Source organism: Vombatus ursinus, unplaced genomic scaffold (genome assembly GCF_900497805.2).
Source record: "Vombatus ursinus unplaced genomic scaffold, bare-nosed wombat genome assembly UNPS02001419.1, whole genome shotgun sequence".
Classification (NCBI taxonomy): domain Eukaryota; kingdom Metazoa; phylum Chordata; class Mammalia; order Diprotodontia; family Vombatidae; genus Vombatus; species Vombatus ursinus.
This window is the reverse complement of record NW_020941197.1, coordinates 31,335,993-31,357,261: the sequence shown is the minus strand read 5'-3', so window position 1 is coordinate 31,357,261 and position 21,269 is coordinate 31,335,993. Positions and strand designations below refer to the sequence as shown.

Genomic DNA, 21,269 nt, shown 5'->3' with positions numbered 1-21,269 from the left:
GCTAATGAGGTATGAGTACCAAAGCTGATACAGTTCCTAGGATAATGAGTTTCCTAGTGAGAAGCTTTTTCTAGGAGTATGAAGACAATATAGTCAAATCCAAGGAGTACAGCTGGTGGGAAATAGTAGAAAATAGAAAGAGAGAGAGACAAAGAAGAGGGGATCAAAGAACGCTAAAGTAAATACACCAGTATTCAAATATCCATTTCTATGCTGTTCAACTGTGGCTGTGGATTTTTCCTTCTCTGGACCTTTGATTTAATCAGAATATGGAGTTTTCTCCACAAGAGAAGATCAGGAGACAGCTAGGTAGCACAGTGGATAGAGCACCAGCCCTGGAGTCAGGAGGCCCTGAGTTCAAATCTGGCATTAGACACGACCCTGGACAAGTCACTTAACCCATTGCCTAGCTTTAATTAATTAATTAAATAAAAAATAATATTTGAAGAGAAGATCAGCAGCCTGTCCACAACTCTATGGTCTTAAAGAGTTGCCTGGTACACTCAGAGGTTAAGTGACTTGTCCAGGTGTCCTAGGAGAGACTTGAACTGGCACACTATTTATTATACATCCACTAAGGATGACAGAGTAAAAGATCTTTGTTTTTGGTACCTCTTGATACTCACCACTGGGCATCCTTTTCTAGGGATGGGAAAGCTGGAAGATATGCTCAGTCAATACAATTCAGATAAAGCTATTATGGCTCAGACCACAGCTCCATTGTTATTCACCTTTGGTGCAGTTCTGGTACGTGCTATGTACAGGTTTTGGAGCTGCATGGCCATTACCCTAGTGTGACGCCTGTAAATAACCACATTCTTCTCAGTGACAATATGAGGGGAGAAAGGCCCAGAACCAAACATCTTAGGCAGCACAGTTATATTTGTCCTCCAAGCCTAAGCCAGCCTCTCTCCTACCTTCCTTTTTTTTTGGTTAGGCAATGGAGTTAAGTGACTTGCCCAGGGTCACACAGCTAGTAAGTGTTATATGTCTGAGGCCAGATTTGAACTCAGATCCTCCTGACTCCAAGGCCGGAGCTCTATCCACTGCACCATCTAGCTGCCCCTCTCTCCTACCTTCATATGACTCTTGCCAGATGTTCTCTCCACCAGATTCTTGGGTTGTTCAATCCAGGATGTATCAACTTCCTGGTCCCTTTCTATAGAGCACCTAAATGCCCTGGCAAAAGTGGCCATGGTCAAGCAGTCAGCTTCCACTTGTTGCAGTTACTTCCAAAGTCCCAGTGAAATTATCTGACTGTTGTATAAGACATATCTACATCCCTATGATTCTGGCAGCATCTTCCCTGTCTTCTTTATCAGTACTCCTTTTCTTCATCCTGGGATCTCCTTTCCCCAAGGCACATGCGCTCCCAGTTCATTTAAGTCATGTCTAACTCTTCTTGAACCCATTTGGAGTTTTCTTGACAAAGTTACCAGAGTGGTTTGCTATTTCCTTCTCCAGATCTTTTTATAGTTGAGAAAACTGAGGCAAACATTGTTAAGTGACTTGCCCAGGATCACACAGCTAGTCAGTGTTTGAGGCCAGATTTGAAACAGCAAGACAAGTCTTCCTGACTCCAGGCCCAGCACTCTATCTAATGCATCACTTAGCTGCCCTTAGTTTGAGTTATGATACTTATATTTAACTAAAGAGAAATGAAGCAAAGATGTGAGTTACTGAAAACTGTCTAGTTTCCCCTAACTAGCTTAATTTCATCATTCTAAGCTTGTTTTCTGGAGAGTAGGGCTGTAATAACTGAAGGTCTGAGTTTCAGAGATTCTTCCTATTGGACTGAGTATATTCAGTAAAAAAACAAAGAATGCTAAATTCGCTTAAGTTCTTAATCTCCTCATTTTTGCCTTCAAATGACTTTTTAGTAGGCATAGTCAAGGGGAAAGAGCACTGACTATGAAGTGAGAGAACCCATTATATTCAGATCTCTTATCTACGTATGTGACAATTGAAATGAACTCAACAATTCAACAAAAAATTCATTTCCTGAACTATATTCAAGGCACTATGAATACAGAAGTAAAACCCAAAGACAGAAATTAAAACATGTTGCCCTTGCCCTCAAGGGGCATATATTGTACTAGGGTTTGGGGCTGGGGTGGGGAGGTGGAGAGAGAGATGTAATACATATGCAAATAAATAAATCCAATGTAATTTCAGAAGTAGAGCGTTGCTAACAACTGGAGGAAACTGAGAAAGGCGATATGCAGGAGGGGCTGCCAGCTGCTCTTTGTAGGAAGAGAGAAATCTCAGGATGCAGAAGTAAAAAGAGGGTGCATACTAGACATGAAGAGCAGCCTCTGACCTTGGGCAAAGCACCTTAACTCTGGAGGTCTTAGGGTTTTTATCCTCAAGTGAGGAATTGAAATTAGGACAGGAGCTCCCAAACTTGGATATACACAGGGAGTATGCTGGTAAATATTTAACAATTGACTTTCCGAAAAAAAAAAAAAATGTATTCATGACACACTTTTAAGTTTAATCTGCATTATTAATATTTTCTCCTTCGCTTTCTTAAATCAACAGAATAATAAACCAAGTCTCAGTTTGTAGTTTGCTGATTTCCAAAGCATAAACGCTAACTCTAAAAATTTCACAACTCCTGGATATATGTATTCCCCATAGGTATAACAAGGAGTATAGAATATTTGGTAAATAACTATATTGTCCTATTGAAATTAATGAGTATCTTTGTGTCATTTCTTATGTGTGTGTGTATGTGTGTGTGTGTGTATATATATATATGTATATATATATAGCAAGTCCTATAATTTATTTCCTTTCATATTAAATAAGAAGTACCAGAAGGTTTATTGAAAGCCAAGGGTTATGGAGATCCCAAAAGGTTGAGAGCTCCAGGATCGGACGATCTCCAAAGGCTCTTTTAGTTCTAACTCAATGCAATCTATCTTTCAGTAATAAAGTAATTAATAGTAACTATGTATTAGCTAAGAATTGAGGTGAAGACCCTGGCTAAGGTAGAATTGTAAGAATATTTGCATTTCAAAAGGGATGTGTGTCAGATAGAGGGTCTGTAGATCGTGAAGGGAAAACCTCTTTCACCTTCTTAGTCTTCATCAACTAGATTCTGTACTGGGAGCCTAAGACAGGATTTATCTGGACACACTGGTCATACCTGTCCCCTTTTGAAGAAATGAATAACTAAGACTTAGAGGAACAAGTCTATCCATTGTCCCTATCCCTCCCTGCCCCCCACACACAAGACTTGAGTCATGCAGTCATAGATTTCAATCTGGAAGGGACCTTAGAAGGTCATTGAGTCCAGCAGTGTGCTGGTAAATATGCAACAGCCAGCTCTCAAAAAAAGTGCCAGAACACACTTTAGTTTAATCTGAATTATTAACATTTTCTCCATCACTTTCTTAAGTCTAGACAATTAGCAAAATAATAAATTAAGCCTTAATTGGAAGCTTTTGCCAATTTCTGAGGTGTAAATTCACACTGAAAATTTAACCATCAGTTCTCATGAGTCAGTTTGAGCTGCTCCATCACACCCTTCATTTCATAGATGAGGAAACTGAGGCCCAGAGAGGTAAGGTGACCTGTCCAGAGTCACACAATTAATAAGTATCTAAGACAAGATTTGAGAAACTTCCTTTGGAAATTGAAAGATGCTACTCCTTTTACACAGTTAATTCTGTAACTGCTTTTGACATATGTATAATTATTGCACCATTGTCCTGTGATCTGGGGCACAGATGGACCTAAAAGGATAAAGAATGGTCCAGAAGGGGCAGCTAGGTGGTACAGTGGATAGAGCTCCAGTCTTGGAGTCAGGAGGACCTAAGTTCAAATCTGGCCTCAAACACTTGACACTTACTAGCTGTGTGACCCTGGGCAAGTCACTTAACCCCTGTTGCCTCACCCCCCCCACCAAAAAAAAAGAAAAAAAGAATGGTTCAGAAGGTGTTGTCAAGGATGCACCTGTCAATGAACTTGTGACCTGGAAAAAATCACAACCCATCACTTGCACATGTGCTGCTCCTTAAGCATTCTAGCAGCTTGCAGTAAGGATATTCTCCAGGGTCATATATATCACAGGTGATGCCAACACAGACACACAAAGAAGGTCATCTGGGTACCTAGACACCCCAGAGAAGCACAGAGGTCTTGCCTGACTCTCTTTCTCTGTAATGGGAAGAATAGTTTCTAGGAGCCTCTGTCTTTGGTATGTGATTATGGGCAGCATCCTTTTGCAGCATTTCCAACTTGGTCAGTCATTTTCAGCTGTGTCTGACTCTTCGTGATCCTATTTGGGATTTTCTTGGCAAAGATACTGGACTGGTTTACCATTTCCTTCTCTAGCTCTTTTTACAAAGGAGGAAACTGAGGCAAACAGGGTTAAGGGACTTGCCCAGGATCACACAGCTAGTAAGAATCTGAGGCCAGATTTGAACTCAGGAAGATGTCTTCCCATCTCCAGGCCCATTAGCTATGCCCTGGGCCATCTAGCTGCCCTATTCCCAAATTAGAGCTGTTCAAAAGTGGAATTGATTGCCAGAGCTGTTTAAATAATAGCTAGGTGCTGGACCAAAGCTGTGATTGCTTTTTCTTTCTAATGATGATGATGATAATGATAATAATAAGTATAACAAAAGCTAGCATTTACATAACACTTTAAGATTTGCAAAGTGCCTTACAAATTTTCTCTTATTTGTTCCTCACAACAACCCTGGGACATAGGTCCTATTATGATCTCCAATTTATTGAAACTTAAGCTGAAAGAGGTTTTGACTAACCCAGCTAGGGATACACAGCTAGTAAATATCTGAGGTAGGATTTGAATCACAGTCTACTGTAACTCCAGATCCACTGTTGCATCCACTATATCAAACTGCCTTTCCCTTAACAGCTTTGGGCACCCTGGGGTTACATTTGAGAGGAGTACCATTTTCCAATAAGGTCTACAGATGGAATTAGTCAGGGGCTACATCTGGCTAGAAAGTCTTCAGGCAGCTCCTCACCCTTGCCCCACACACTCATTACTCTATCTATAGCAGCCATCTTCTTCCTCCCAACCAAGCATCTGTCTCCCTACCCATTCTCTATCCTTCTTCCCCCTTTTTCCTGAGGTTATCTTTGCACAGATGAAGTAAATGCATAAAAAAATTACTGAGTTTTTTTCTTCAGAGGTCAGTCTGTACTTTGGTGTCTTCATTAACCCAGTGTTTCTCTAGAGCAAGAATTCTCAACCCCGTGTGTATGTGTGTGTGTGTGTGTGTGTGTGTGTGTGTGTGAGAGATAGAACCCTTTGGAAGTCTGGGGAAGCCTATGGATGCTCCTCTCCTCCCCACCATCTGAGAACAATATTTTTAAATGCATAAAATGAAATACATAGGATTGCAAAGGAAATCAATCATATTGAAATAGAGTTATCAAAAATACATATTTTTTAAAAACGAATTCATAGAGTTTCGGTTAAGAATTCTTGCTCTAGATTGTAGTAATAAAGTCACATTTTATAGGACTTTTCAGTTACAAAGACCCTTCTATATGTAGTATTTTGTTTAATCATCACAGCGGCCCTGTGAGGTGGGCAAAGCTGACAACATTTCCATTCTCCTGGTAAGGAAACTGAAGCCCAGAGAGGTTAAATGACTTCCCTCAGGTCACCCAAATAATATCATCAAACCTAGTAATGTCATAACCAAAACTAGAACCCTGATCTTTTCATTCTGAAGCCAACCAGACAGTTATATGCCAGGCATTGTGCAAGGGGTTGGGGATATAATGACAAAAAGTAAAAATCATCCCTGTCCTCAAGAAGCTTACATGTTATCGAAAAAGTCCTGGGTTTATTCCACTAAACCACACTGCCTCTTATCTAAAATACAGCATGAAGGTATATTCAGATGTCGATACATACACACCTAAAATGTAGAAGAAAACATGAGTTGTAGGCTAGTTTATAATATTAATACAATACTGTTAATACAGTATTAAATACAATATCAAAGATCTATGTAGTTAACAGGCATTGATTTCTTGGGGTGGAGAGGAACAGGAGTTCTTATTGGGAATGAGGATCGAGAAAATTAGAGATCTTGGCTTTTCTTCTTTTGTCTTTTACCCTCTTTTTCCTCTGGTCATCTCCCTCTCTCTTCTTTCTACCATTCTTTCTAGTTTTTTCCCCCACATCTGTCTCTATATCTTTCTCTATCCTCTAACCATATATTAACTGTAGTGTACATTTTAGTGTTTGTGGTACTTCTTCCATAAAGTTTTATGTTTCTCCTCAATATTTTAAGGTTGTGAATTGTACATCCCATATTTTTCTCAAAAAAAAACTAAAGTTATACATAATTTACCTTTTGCTTATGTGTGGCCCTCAAGGGTACTCTTGATTGAATAGAGCTTTCTTCTGTGGATAATGAATTATGGCTACTGAAGAACAGGTAGATGTCGCCTACTTTTAGCTTTGAAATAATTGTTCCAAGCAAATGGGAAAACTTCAATAAAATTTCATAGAAAGGAAGATTAATGTGGGAATCAGATAAATGATTCCTTTTTTTGTTATCCTACCTGGAGTTGTTTGGTAAAGTGGAAAGAATACTGGCTCTGACTTCCAAGGACCTGTGTTCAATCCCTGCCTCTACTGCGTACCACCTGGTTGGGCAAACCATCTAACCTCCTTCTTTTTCAGTTTGCTCATTTGCAAAATGAGGAGGTTGGACCAGATGACCTCTGAGGTCTCCTCTGGCTCTCAGGCTATAATCTTGTAACAGAAGGTGGGTGTGGTTGAGTAATATTGGAAGAATCTGTTAGTAAAGGGCCATGAGTTTTGGGGACTAATCCAGAGGACCATTAGGAAGGCCTGAAGGGCCTGATGAAACCAGTTGACAGATGCTGTTGAAGAGGCATGCATGCCAAAGAAATGTGTTTTATAACTAAATAGTTGTTGACAAGTTTTTAAAGAGTGTAAAGATAACTTTTGTCAATCAGCAAGGTAATCACTACTCATCAGTGTTTGTTTCAGTTGAGCCCTCCAAGGTCCCCGTTTCAGTACATAGGGCTAATGCACCAGTATGACATACTACTGGATATGTATGCCATCTCAGGTAAATTTTGGAGGTAGGAGCAGGCTAAATGAGGCTGCCGTAGGACATCCAAAGTAGGAGTTCTTCACCTGGTGTCCATGAACTTTTAAAAAATATTTTAATAACTGTATTTCAATACAATTGGTTTCCTTTGCAGTCCAATAGATTTTATTTGATATTTAAAAACACAAAGGGGTCAAGGACACAAATGAGGTTAAGGGCCTTTAACCTCTCTTATCATATCATTCCTATCTACCCCGGGTACCTCAGTCTTCTGAGTGAGTTCTAGGAACATTCAGGGACAAGGGGCGTGGTAGGCCAACGGGCCTGACAACAAAAGTGACTCCTCCGTGTTCATGGACTCACTTGACATTTTCTTTAGTGGGCATCCACCAGGTGGCAACAGTGCCCCTCAAGTCCCAGCCTAGGTATGTGACTTTCTGCAGATGCCCCTGTGCCGTACCACCCCCACCTCTGCCTTTTATAATCCCTACTTCCCAACACAGCTCAGTTCCAAGTGCTACCTCCCACGTGAGACCTTTTCTTATGCCCCAGCTGCTAGTGTCCCCCGCAAAAAAATTGTGTATTTACCATGTATATTTACCCACTTTTGTGTGTGCCTATTGCTTCCCTTTATAGAACATCAGCTCCTTAAAGATAGGACCTGATTCATTTTTTACTTCAAATCTCAGCATCTAGTACAATGCCGGGCATTTAAAAGTGCTTAATAAATGCTTGCTGATGTATTGATGAATTACACTAATTAGACCTCCATTTTTTCAGATTATTCCTCCAGATTTGCTTCTCTGGGGATATTTCCCTGTGTAGTCAACCAACATAAAGACTGGTGTTTGTTGATTTCTCTCTGTCAGTCAGCCAGTCTGTCAACAAGCTTTTATAAAGCACCTACTATGTGCCAGCAACGTACTGGAGATATAAAGAAAGGCAAAAACATAGTCCCTGAGCCCGGCTTAAATTCATCAGGCAAAGAATGTTTTCAGAAGGACCAAGTATACTGTTGCTGCTTAGTAAGATGTGAAGTAAATAACTGTATACAAATAGGAATCATTTCGCAGTGGAAATATTCTGATATTTGGAATATACTTTCAGTTCTGGAACAATTCAATGCATTGTAAATAGTATAATACATCAATTCTGATTTGGTGGGTGGCTAATGGGAAAGATCATCAGTTTGGAGTGGAAAAAAAAAACCCCAAACCTTAGTACCCAGCTAATCCAACCTCCTTATTTTGCAAATGAAGAAATTGAGGCCCAGGGATGATATATCACTCACCCAACACCATATGATAAGGTTTTTGTCCTCCGCCATCTTTCCCTAATGACTGGTATCCTCAGTTATTTTGGTGAGAAACAAATGTTCTTCACATATATCCTTCTTTTAATAATTCAAGGGACCTATGATATCATTAGTATGGGTAATCCATCCACTGACCCAGATTGCATTCTCTTCTTGCCTTAGTAGACAGGAGTTGTGAGTTGCTGTCACCTAGTAACCAACCATTTTTAGTGATGAGCCTCTTCAAATTTAGCTGACCTGGTCCTGGGGTAGCAGACATGCATCCTGTTGCCAGACTCTTACTTGAAACTCTTCCAGTGCTAGAGTTTGTACTCTGCTGACATACTCTTCAAGAATTCCAGGTCATTTCCCTACCATGATGAATGACTGAATTAGAACTAGTATAGGTGCACCTGTCCCTGGACTTTAAAAAAAAAAGATGTCTTTGCTTTGGCAGAACATAGACTAAAATTGGAATAATATAGAGGTTTGCATGGCCCCTTCACATATTATTTTATTATGATATTTTGTATTTCCAGTAGAGTATATAACTCCAGTACCATTCACAAGAATGACATGGAAATTTGTGAAGCATTCCATACTTAAAAAAAAAACCTTGATGTTATCAAGTATTAGCTTTTAAATAATTGTGAAGGGAAGAAAATATGTTTGGACTTATACCTAGTTACAGTTATAGTGATTTTAGTTGCCAGTAGGAAAAGGCATATTGACTTTCGCTCTAAACTAATATGTCCTCTGGTTGCCCTAGTAAAAACAAACAGAATAGTGTGGGCTTGTGAGCCATGGTTTTGAATGGATAATGACATGCCAAATGTCTCAAAACTAGAATGGTTTTCTGGGAGCCCATGTGCTTTGTTTCTATGATTGCATTTGTGTTTGTATAAGAGAGAATGTGGTGCATGTGTGTCTGTGTACACACCCGCATGCACTAGTTTCTGAGTGTGTAATTTAATAAATAGTCTGTGTTTTTTTTTTACCCAACAGCTGAAGCAGTGGAAGCCATTTGATGAAGAAAACCAAACAGTTGGCCATATGGCAAAATACTTCAACAGCCCCAGCAAAAGCTTCTATACCCCATATAGTGAGGAGCAGATTTACCATCTAATAGGGGAGAAGAACTCCATGAAAAAACTCCTGACCGAGGTGGGCTACACCCACTGGGCAGCTCAATCAGAACAAAAGGCAACCCCAAATACTTCTCTCTTCTGATGCATCAGTGGCTACACTGCTGTGCTGTCTGTCTCCCCTTTCTTAATTTTTCTCACTTTTTCCTCGATTTCTACAAAAAATCAACACCAAAGATATAGTGACTCAAAGAGATGTGGGTTTTGTTTTTGTTTTTTTTTTTAATCACTGACTTTATCAAGAGTAATGACAAGATTAACCTTTCGTTCCTTGGTTGATGCCTCTCTGATACCACTTATAACACTAGCCTTGGATCCAGGTAGGGGGGAAAGGAAAACTAAACAGGGTCTTCTGCAGTCATGTTAGATCAGAATGAGGGAGGAGGCCAAGAAACCCACTAGAATCTTTTCCCTTTTGGCCAGACATTGGCAATGCTCCAATCAAGCCTGGATATCTATTTAAGAGTCCAAGTGTTACTTTTCTCAGGCTGTGTCAGCATTACATAACATAGTGAGGTCAGCATCAGGTATATTAGAAAGGAGCAGAGGCTGATGGAAGGGAACTCACTGTGACTTTTTACACTAGCTGAATTAAATTAAAGGGTTTGGTGGTGATTGTTTTAATTTAAAAATTTTTCAAATTAATTTTAAAAGTTGAATTTTTTCATTATAGTGTTTTGTATTTCTAGTAGAGTACATGAATAAGCACATTTTTTTTGAGTGTGTGCTATTTGTAATAGGATGCGTGGCTTTTCCAAGTAGCAATGTGATTAGTTTTTTTTGTTCAATGGTTAAAGTCATAAAATAATATAATTATAGCAGAGCGGAGCCCTTCTTTCTGCCTCTCTCCCTCTCCCCCTTTAAGCATGCTCAGTTGCCTTCCTGGTGTTCACATGGAAGCTTTTGGGATAAGGGTGGGGGCAGCTTCCAGCTGTTTATGACTCCTCATTGAGGGGCTTGCAATGGGAGAGGACAAAGAATTCGGTAATTGGCTGCTGAGTCAGAGGAGCTGATGACTCGGTAGACATACTAAAGGGATTATCCTGTCTCTGTCTTTTTTTCCCTTTCCGGCTGTGTTCTCAGCTTTTACTCTCCAGATGGCACTATGAAACTTGGGTCCTTCCTTGCCTCATCTCATGGGGAGCCTACCACCATTCCCCCCACGGACCAGGAACTCAGCAAGGCATGCTGTCCTGGAGCCCCTGGATGCCTTTGCCCCTCCTGTATTTGTTCTCTCCTGATCTTAGGCAAATGACTATCCCAGTATGGACAAGTCCATGAATTGAGCCTTGTGAATTTGAAAAGCTCTGGGTTTCAACTCAGCAGCCAATTAGGGAACTCTCCTCTCCCACTGTAAGCTCCTCAGAGATAATCATACATAACGGGAAGCTGGCCCCTCCCAAGTTTCCATGTGGCCTCTAGAAATGGAGACTGATCATACTTCCTGGGAGCAGGGAAGTGAAGAGGGGAGCTTTTATTATGCTGATATCATGTTGTTGTTGTTGTTGTTCGTTGTTGTGGTCATCAGCCACATTAACTCTTCACGAGTTTTCTTGACCAAGATACTGGAGTGGTTTGCTATTTTCTTCTCTAGCTCATTTGAAAGATGAGGGAAAGGAGGCAAACAGAGTCAGGTGACTTGCCCACCTAGGAAGTATCTGAGGCCAGATGTGAACTCAGGAAGATGAGTCCTCCTGACTCCAGGCAGTATCCATTAGGTCACCTCGCTGCTCTAATATTATAGGATCATAGATTTAGATCTGGAAGGGACCTTGGAGGTCATCTAAGTCTTTCTGATATCACTCTTAATACCAATCTGGTCCAGGCAACAATTACAAATAGAAAAGGAAATTAACACGGTTCTTTGTTTTCATGTTAGGACACCAGAGTAGGCATCAGTTTTCCCTTTCTGAGAGCTTGACATGATGATTACTAGGAAAATATAGATTTCAAACCTAAAAGAGAAGGAAGGCAAAGAAATGCTGCATAGATCCCCTTCCCCTCTTTTCTCATGTCGTCCTGTGCTCAGATCAGCACCATTTCTGTCAGAAAGATCTACTCTTTTCCAGCTCTTCAGCATTCAGGATTTTATTTCAAAGCCAGATGTCTTTCAGCCTGGCAAAGACAGATACATGGTCTTTGATACTGAGTGAGGAGACTTCAAACAGGATCTTTAAAAAAAAAAAAAAGGAGACGATATGTAAGCACATAAAAGAGGGGAAAATAGCTAGATGTTTTTCATTCTCAGTCAGCAAATGTCACAGGCAGCCAAACAGACCTAGTCTTTAACCTCTGCGGTAATTTGTGACATCCTTTTTGTGTGTGTGTGTGTGTTTCAGCCATGGTATATCATCTTTCTCACAAGGTGAATGAATCTTTTCTGCCCAAAGAGATGTCATTAGTTTAGTTAGGGGGAGGGGAACCACAGATGAGGTACAAAGGAGGATGCAGCGTAAGCCTTTTGTCTGCAGTGAGGTTTGCAGGGCCTCGGGCGGGGTGTGCCTTCCAACCACAGCCTGTGTGCCTTGGGGATTTGCCAGACCCCTGGGAGACACGCTATGGGCTCAGATCAGGGAAATCAGCAGTCATTTCCAAGGGGTGGTCTCTAGTCCCTGCCTAATTCTTGGGGCTATAACAGATTCTAGCATTCCTGACTTGTAAACCCATTGGGTAAAAATAATTGCCCTTAATTCTCTCTCCCCTTAACGCATATGCACATCAGCCTGACTGTTCCCTGACTCATATGTAATCTAGGGCAAGGTTGATCTTGAATGCTTTGCAGGTTTAATGTCCTCCAGTGCAGCTGGGTGATCTTAGACAAGTCACATAAATTCTTTGAGTCCTAGTTTCTTAATCTACAAAATTGGGATAATAAATAGCTTCAGTACCTACCTCTTGGGCATGTTGGGAGACACATATGAGGCAACATTTTGGCAATTTTAAAGGACTATATAAGATTGTAGATTTAGGACTGGAAGGGACCTCAGAGGACATCAACTCTAATCCCTTCAATTTAAAGATGAGGAAAGTGAGGCACCAAGAAGTTATGTGACTTACCCAGGGTCACACAGCTAGGAAGTACCTGAGGTGGGATTTGAATTCATGTCTTCCTGATTCTAAGCCCAGTGTTCTATCCCCTACATCACCCTACCTTTCATTGCTTTTGTTGTTATTCAGTCATTTCAGTTGTGTCCTACTCTTCATGACCGCATTTGGGTTTGGGTTTTTGTTTTTTTGGCAAAGATACTGGAGTGGTTTGCCATTTCCTTCTCCAGTTCTTTTTACAGATGAGGAAACTGAGGCAAACAGAGTTAAGTAACTTGCCCAGGTAGTAAGTGCCTGAGGCCAGATTTGAACTCAGGAAGATGTGTCTTCCTGAATCCAGACCCAGGTGCTCTGTGCACTATGGTGCCACCTAGCTGCCCTACCTTTTGTATGAATGTGTTATTTTAATGTCTTGGACTGTCTTCTGCCTCTTTCAAGGACTCTATCACAAAGTTGAAAGTCACACCTTCTTCTCACTCCTAGCTTTCCCAGTTGACCTTGGCTCTACTCCCCCAGCACAGAGCTACATATGTGGAAGAAATCAGGGTTTCTTGGGCTGGCTCCCTGGGTCTGCATACTTCCTGATGGTGAGAATGCTCCCAGGGCAGAAGTTACTCTTGCAGTAACCAGTAGAGGAAGCTCATTCATTCCTTTTTTTCTCTCTTGGCACTGCCTAAACAGAAGGGGATTTCCTCTTTTCCTGGTTGACTTTACATTATGAGACAGGCCTGTGGAGATTTTCCTTCCAATTATAGGGATGTGCAGAAAACAGAGATGAATAAGGCTCAGCCAAAGACAGCTGCCTAAAGTAGGTCAGATTTTGGTCTCAAAACGGCAGCTCCTGACCTTGTGCCTCTAATTAGTATAGAGTCTTGGTGATAGCACAGCCCCTCTTTCTTTACTTAGTGACAGAGATGTATTGTTTAGTTTGACATTATTAAATCAGCCATCAATCACTTTGGGGTGCTTGGGTTAAGGGAAGATCATCTTTACCCTGCTCCATGTTTATACTATTGTCCTGTATTCCAAGTGGTTTGAGGGGGAGATAAGGGAAGCCTTTTTAAAGGAACCAACCACCCAACTATTCACTAGCCTTGTAAGCTGATTGTCACCCCCAGACCCTCTTACCAACATTGTATAGTTGAAATTTCCTCTTGAAGGTCAGACTATTACATTTGTAAGAGGGACTTTGCATCATAAATTTAAAAGTGATAGAGACCTGAGACACCATTGAGTCCAATTCTCTGATTTTATAGAAAAGAAAATTGAGGCATGGGGAGATTAAGTAGTAGTAGCTAGCATGTATGGGGACAACTAGGTGATACAGGGATAGAGTGCTGGGCCTAGAATCAGGAAGACTTATCTTCCTGAGTTCAAATCTGGCCTCAGAAACTTCCTAGCCGGGTGACCCTGGACAAGTCACTTAAGTCTGTTTGCCTCAGTTTCCTCATCTGTCAAATGAGCTGGAGAAGGAATGGCAAACCACTCCAGAATCTTTGCCAAGAAAACCCCAAATGGGGTCACAAAGAGTTGGACACAACTGAAATGACTGAACAACAACAAACCAGTGTTTCTAGAGCTTTAAGGTTTGCAAACGGCTTTACAAATGTCTAATTTGAGCCTCACAATAGCCTTGTGAGTTAGATGCTATTATTATCCCTGTATTACAGATGAGGAAACTGAGGCTGAGAAAGGTTCAGTGACTTGGCCAAGTCTTACCGTAGCTAACAAATATCTAAAGTAGAATTTGAACTCTGCCAAGGCTAGTGCCCTATCCACTAGCCCATACTGCCTGTCTTCTTCAGTGTCTGCTTTCCACTCAAGAAAGGGACAGCTTTGGTAGAAAGGGTGGGGCTGCCTTTACTTAGACATCCAAGTAGAAGAAAGACTGGTACTGTACAGAACAGTTACCTTGAGTTGAATACATCCTATTACTCACCCACACTGCCCTTAACTGAGCCTGAGTCATTCTCACTCACCTGACAACACCCAAGATCTTATTGCCTGAGGGGGTGAAAGGAAGAAATGTGGGCCTTCAGTAGGTAGGGGCTCCTTCTGTCTGATACACCATCAGCTCCCCTGTGACCCGGACCTTCACTGTAGTATCTGTTTTTGATAAGGAAACTGAACAAACAGAGCAGGATTATCCAGATCCTTAATAGCCCTAACAGGAAGAAACAGGAAAAAAAACCCTGCCTTCATGCTTATAAATGAAAAGCACTGTCTCGGGAGATGAAGGAAGAACGGATTTGAGAGTCTATTCAGTGGGGTTGGAGTGGCCTCTTACAGTGAGGAGCTCAGCCAGAGGTGCTTCCGGTAGAAGCATGAGCCTCCCCTACCACCTTCCCACTCCAGCACTATGGCCCAAGTTGGCTTCTGTTTGTCTGTTCTAACTAGTCACTGATGCCTTAAACACCTCATTTCCCTGCACTCAATTCATGCAAACTAGGTATGGGCCAAAGGCAAGCTCTACATATGGCTTATCCCAGGGATGGGGAGCCTGCAGCCTCAAAGCCACATGTGGCCCTCTAGGCCCTCAGGTGTGGCACTTTGACTGAATCCAAACTTTACATCCTCAAGGCCACATATGGCCTCCAAGTCCCAGGTTCCCCACCACTGGCTTATCCCTTTCACATCCAAGCCACTCACAAAGCCTAGATTTAGAATTGTAAGGGATTGTAGGGATCATCACCAACCCCCTTCTTTTACAAAGAAGGAAAAAAAAGAGGCCCAGAGAAATGGAGTGACTTGCCCAGGGTCACACAGGTGATAAGAGGCATAACCAGGATTTGAATGTTGGCATCTTTCCTTAGCATTTCAGTTTTTGTCCTTCTAAAAAATGGGTTGACAAACTACAGTTGGGAGTCAAATCCCACCTGCTGCCTGTTTTTTCGTGGCCCATTATAAGAGTGGTTTGTGTATTTTAAAATATGATAAAATTTTACTTAAAAATGAAAAAAAATTTTTAGTCCCTGTCTTACAAAAAACAGGCCCACTAGCCATAGTTGGATGACCTCTGGTGTCCCTGACACATGGTACAAATATTGTGTCATATATGAATATAAATCCCTGTCATTGTTGGACCCAAAGTCTAATGGTTCATTATCACAATAGTGCCCACAGGAATAGGAAAGGTCAGTCTTCTTCTCTCTACTCACCTGTAAAATCTGTTCAGGAACTATTGCTCTATCTTTTTTTTTTTTAAAGCTTTCTTTCTGGAGACAGTCAGGGTTAAGTGACTTGCCCTAGGTCACATAGCTAGTAAGTGTCTGAGGTTGGATTTGAACTCAAGTCCTCCTGACTCCAGGGCCTGTGCTCTATCTGCTGTACCACCTAGCTTCCCCTATCACTGTATCTTAATAAGCCCCTGTTGTATGCTAGGAACTGGGAGATACAAAGACAAAAGTGAAATAGTCCTTGCCTTTGAAGAGCATACAATCTAGGGAAGAAGGCAGCACGTCTGTATAATGCCATGCACAAAGCAGATGCAACATAATTGCCAATAACACTCTACTGGCCCACATTTTTATCCTTACGTAATGCCTCTTGGTCTTCCAACCAAATAATCTTCCCCAGGGAAGGTGGGAGAAAAATTCAGAACTCAAAATCTTGTAAAACTGAATGCTAAAAATTTTCTTGACATGTAACTGGGGGAAAAGAAAGGATAAAATACTATTAAAATTTTTTGAAAAATAAGAGAAAAAAAAGAAATATGTTACCTACTCGAACTACTGAATCTTTCAAGAGCCTCCTCCTGTCAAGTGGCAAAAATCTACACTACATCTTAGTAAGTCATTGCAAACATGTCAACTCATTATGTAGTATTATAAACTTTTAAAAATGGGAACATCTGAGGATGAGCTATTGTTCTCAGAAAATACTTACCTCATAACTTCTGTGTTGCTCCAATAAATATGACTGGGTAAAAAACAAAAAAAAACAAAAAACCCAAATAACCCTCCTTAGGCTTACCCCCGTCGTCAAATGGCAGCTAGGTGGTAGAAGGTAGATAGCACAAGTCTTGAGTTAGGAAGACCAGAGATCAACTCCTGCCTTGGACATTCACTAGCTATATGACCCTGGGAAAGATATTTGATGTTGCTCAATTTTAATTTTATTATCAATAATAGCACCGACTTTACAGGTTCTCATGAGAATCCAGTCAGATAACACACAGGTAACTTTGTAAACCTTAGCTATATAAAATCTATCAGTTACTGCTCAATAACGGCCAACATTCCCAACCATTGCCCAACTAACATATCCAACCTTGCTCTTCATTTACCAGGTCACTGTGAAGGAAAATATGAATGCTTTTGTCAGTTAATGGCTAAACCATAAGACTTTCCAATCTTCCTCCATTTTACAGATGAGGAAACTGAGGACCAGAGCTTTTTGTTTTGTTTTGTTTGACTATGCATATTTGTGACAGTACAAGGATTTTGCTTTTCTTTTTCTTTTCAATGGAATGGGGGTAGGGAGAAAACAGATTTCTTTTAATTTTCAAATTATTTTTCAAAAGAGGGAAGGCAACTTGCCCAAACAGCGTCATACTGTGAATCAGGGGCAGGAGTCAAATTAGAACCTTTTCTGATGACATCACAGAGGCCTGACTAGGTTCAGCCTGTCCCACCGAGAGCACGTCCTCCCTCCCCTTGCTCAAGTTATATCTATTTGGATCAGAGATTATGAAAGCACCATCCCTAGCTCAGGTTTCCTTCTTTCCACATGTATCATCTCTCTTGCATTTCTGTGTTGTTCAATGGGACATATCCTTTGCTCCTCCCTTCACCTATTTCCATGAGGATGTTCCTCAGATTCTTTCTTCTGAGAAAGTGTGACTCACCCAGCCTGCCCCAGCAGGCATTCCAGAAATTGCCTGGTAATAAGAGGGATATGCCTACCTTCTCAGAAGGAGGAAGGAAGCAGTGACAACCCACCTCTACCTCTGCTTCTCCTCAATAACTAAGCCCTGTTGATGATGCCGCATAGGACATTACTAATCTCTAGATTCTGCCCATCTTCATTTGGGGCTTGATACATTGGAATGAGCCTGGACTTGCAGGCAGAAGTAACCCGGAAGAGTAGATCCAAAGAATATTAGCTGAAAAACACTTTAGTGGTCATAGGATTAAGAGCTAGATTCTCTCATCTACTAGGAGCATCTAGTCATTAAGAAGGCTCCCCTATAAGGGGGAAGAAACTGAGGCTCCGAAAAGGGAAATAGGAAATTGATTCCTATATGGCATAGAAAAAGAGTCATATTGCTTTCAGGCAGAATAAAAATCATTTAAAAAATTTAGAGATCAGATTTTTAAATAATTTTGTAAAAAAGATTCTTCATATAATCTAAAACCTCTACAGGGTTTTAATTTAAGATACTTAAACCTCAAAAGTAACAAGAATAGAGTTTTTAAGAATAATTATTTTAGTAGATGAGAATAAATTCATGTAACCTTTTTTAGAATTCAATTCAATAAGCATTATTAAGTACCTACTATGTTATAGGTGCTATGCTTATAGTTACTGCAAATACAAAGACAAAAATGAAACCGTCCCAGGCCTCAAGTAGCTTTTATGTCATGCCACTAATTCACAGGATGAACTTGTTTGTATGAGTCATTTTCCTCCTTTTTTTTTATCCTGAGAGGACAGGGGAATAACATATACTAAGATAAATACAAAGTAATTTCGGGGGGAAAGACCTAAAACTAAGGGAATCAAGAAAGGCTTGTTGTAGGATGTGGCTTTTGAACCTTGAAGGGATTCTAAGAGGTAGAGATAAGGAAGGAGTGCATTCTGAAGATTGGGAAAAGGTATAGAGAGGTGATTCCACCAGTGATTCCATAGTACCAATGGTGAAGCAGGCTACCCACCTCCTGACCTCTGCTGGCCACAGAATGTAGAATGAGGCCTATATTTTTGAACATGTTCAATGTGGGAATTTGTTTTACATGACTATGTCTATTTGTTACAAGGGTTTCCTTTTTTTTTCTTTTTCCAAATATGAGGGGGGTGGAGTGGTGGGAGGGAGAGAAAATTGATTTTTGTTCATTGAAAAAAATGAAAAATTTAAAAAAGAAATGGAAGGTTTTAAGTGAAGTCCATCAAATGGGCCAATTTTGCCAGAATGAAGAAAGTCTATAGCTAGATAAAAATAGACTAAGAACTCTCTTGTGGGGACTGATTTTTTGGAGTTGCCAGAGGTTTCTCTATAGGTTACTTAGATTTAAAAAAATATGGCCTGACCTGGTGGAATTTAGTGCTCAGTTAAAAAAGAAGTCCACTCTGGAGTCAGTAAACATCAGGTGTTTACTACCTGTGTGATTTTGGGCAAGTCACTTAACTTCCTCCAAGATCCCTTCCACCTCTAGATCTAAGAATGTAGCTCTCAAATGTAGCTTTTCAATGTAATGTAGCTCATTCCATTGAGAATGTAGCTCATTAAGCTCTCAAATTATAAGAAAGATAAGACATTAATCCCAGAAATAAAGGCACTGTGAGAATGCTCAATGCTCTGTGTGTGTGTGTGTGTGTGTGTCTCTTTCTGTCTCTCTGTCTCTCTGTCTCTCTCCCTCTCTCCTTTCTCCCCCTCTCATTGACAATTTGACTTTGATTTTTACAGAAAAATGCTGTGATTGAAAGCCTACAGGAGCAAGTGAAGAATGCAAAGGAGAAACTGATGAGACTGATGTCAGGAGATCACCCTAACGGAGCTGCCACTCCCAGCCTTGCTCAGGGCAGGGCTAGCCCCAGCGAAGCCTCTGTCCACGGGGGTGTGGCAGCTGAAGGTCTCTTCAATAGTCCTTCAGATTCTGCTGGGGAGCCCTGCCCTGTCTTTCCAGCCCTCTTTACTAGTTTACAGAGCCTTAAGGATCATGTCAAGGCCCAAAACTCTTCCCCACAACACCAGGAGCAGAGTTCTGACTCAGAAGACACATCTAACCATTTACGCTTAGAAAATACCCAGAAGCCTCAGACTTCCCAGAGTGGCAGTCCGAAAGCAGAAGACCAGGGGCTGACATCCCCAAGCCAGAATCTTATACCAGATCCCAAAGCCAGCATTCCTCAGAGACAGAAGCCGGCGCCCCAAGAGCAGCCATCAAAGATTAATTATGTGAGCAGTGAGATGCTTCAAGAGGTCTTACAAGAACTGAGTCTGGGCAAAGTAACTTACCCTTCTTGTCCTCCCAGTGGTCCCCATTGCCTCAGCCCCAGGGTGTACCAAGAGGACAGTGCTGCCCACAGTCCCCAAAAGAGGTCTCCCTCTAACGACATGGGCATTAGCCCATATATGGTGAGAAGGAGACGGGCAGCCCAGAGAGCCTCCATGCATTTCCCAGGGTCTGTGCCTTCACAAACATGGTGCCTAATGAACAAGACAGTTTCTAGGACACAGACTGGGCTGAAGGTTCAGAGGGAGAACAGGTTCAACCAGGAACTCCAGGCTGGGGATCCTGAAGGACAAAAGTTCCTTTCACGGAGACCTTCCCTGCTCACTCCAGCCCATGGTAGTCTGAGTCCCCAGGCTGAGAACAGGCAGAGCCAGTCTGAGGATCCCAGAACCAGAATAAGAGTAAGAGATGGATTTCCAAACCAGTCGTCCTGCTCTGCTTCTGTAGAAAATCAAGTTGCCTCTCTCCTTTCCAGTGACCCGTCAAATCTCCTCCGGCTGGAGAGACCACAGCTCAGTGGTATGGGCTGGCCAGCCCTGCCTTCCCTGTGTGACTATGGCGACTCTGAATCCAGCAGCTCTGATGAACCATTCTGCCGCTGCCATCGGCCTTACTGTGACATCTGCTTCCAGAGTTCCAGCGACTCCGGTGACAGTAGTTCCTCTGAGAATGATCCTGAACCGCCACAGGGCACAGCCCACTGGGCCAAACTGTATGCCAGGTCCCACCCCATTGTGAACTTCAGAGAGGACTTGAAACCCACATTGGTATAAAAAACAGTGGAGCCAGTCTATTTAGAAGGATATGATGATGCCCTCAGAGGTCTATGGAGAAGCTTTTGACTCCAAGGGAATGGATCTAAGTTCATTCAGCAAGTATTTATTAAGCAACTGTTCTGTTCATGACCAACTTACTGTGTGACCTTGGTCAAGTCATTTCTTCTCTTTGTGATTCAGTCTCTCCATTTAGAAATTATAATGCTGTTACCTGCCTTGTCACTACCTCATAGGGGTTCAATGATACTCCCTGATGGGATGTCTGCAAAACCATTAAGCTTCTGAGAAGCAAACTTTAGCTCAGCCTTATAAAGAAAAACTTCTTAACAACTAAAGTTATCCCAGGATAGAATGTGAAGCCTGGGGGAGGGGACAGAGGGATGAGTTCCCCATTCCAAGAGCTTAGTGAACAGAAGCTGAATCCCCACTTGTTGGAGATGCTGTAAAAAAAGGGGGGGCTTCCTTCTGAGGTATGTAACAAATTTCATGAGATCCCCTTCCACTCTGTGACTCTATGGTTCTATAAGGTGCTTTGAGATCCTCGGGTAAAATGTATGTGTGAGTACAGAGTTTGTGTTGGAACTATACTGGTTGCACTGAACTCTTTGGTGCTTGATGAATACTTATCAAATGAATGGATGAATGGATGCATGATCTATGGAGCCAGTTCAGCGCCTATGGCACCTGAAGTTGATACTTTGGTCAGAATGGGTTCTATTTTCAGAATAAGTGCATAGGCCCAAGCAATGTCCTCTATC

At 41.5% G+C, this 21,269-nt stretch overlaps 1 protein-coding gene across 1 annotated transcript in view; it reads left to right on the top strand.

The window, feature by feature from the left end:
- Positions 1-20,877, top strand: part of GPR156 (G protein-coupled receptor 156) — an 80,215-nt gene extending 59,338 nt beyond the window's left edge. Inside the window, exons 8-9 of the mRNA XM_027868426.1 lie at positions 9,376-9,534; positions 19,186-20,877. Of these exons, the coding sequence (XP_027724227.1) occupies positions 9,376-9,534; positions 19,186-20,508 (1,482 nt within the window). The 3' untranslated portion in view covers positions 20,509-20,877. The remainder of the gene's footprint in view (positions 1-9,375; positions 9,535-19,185) is intronic.
- The last annotated feature ends 392 nt before the right edge of the window (positions 20,878-21,269 follow it).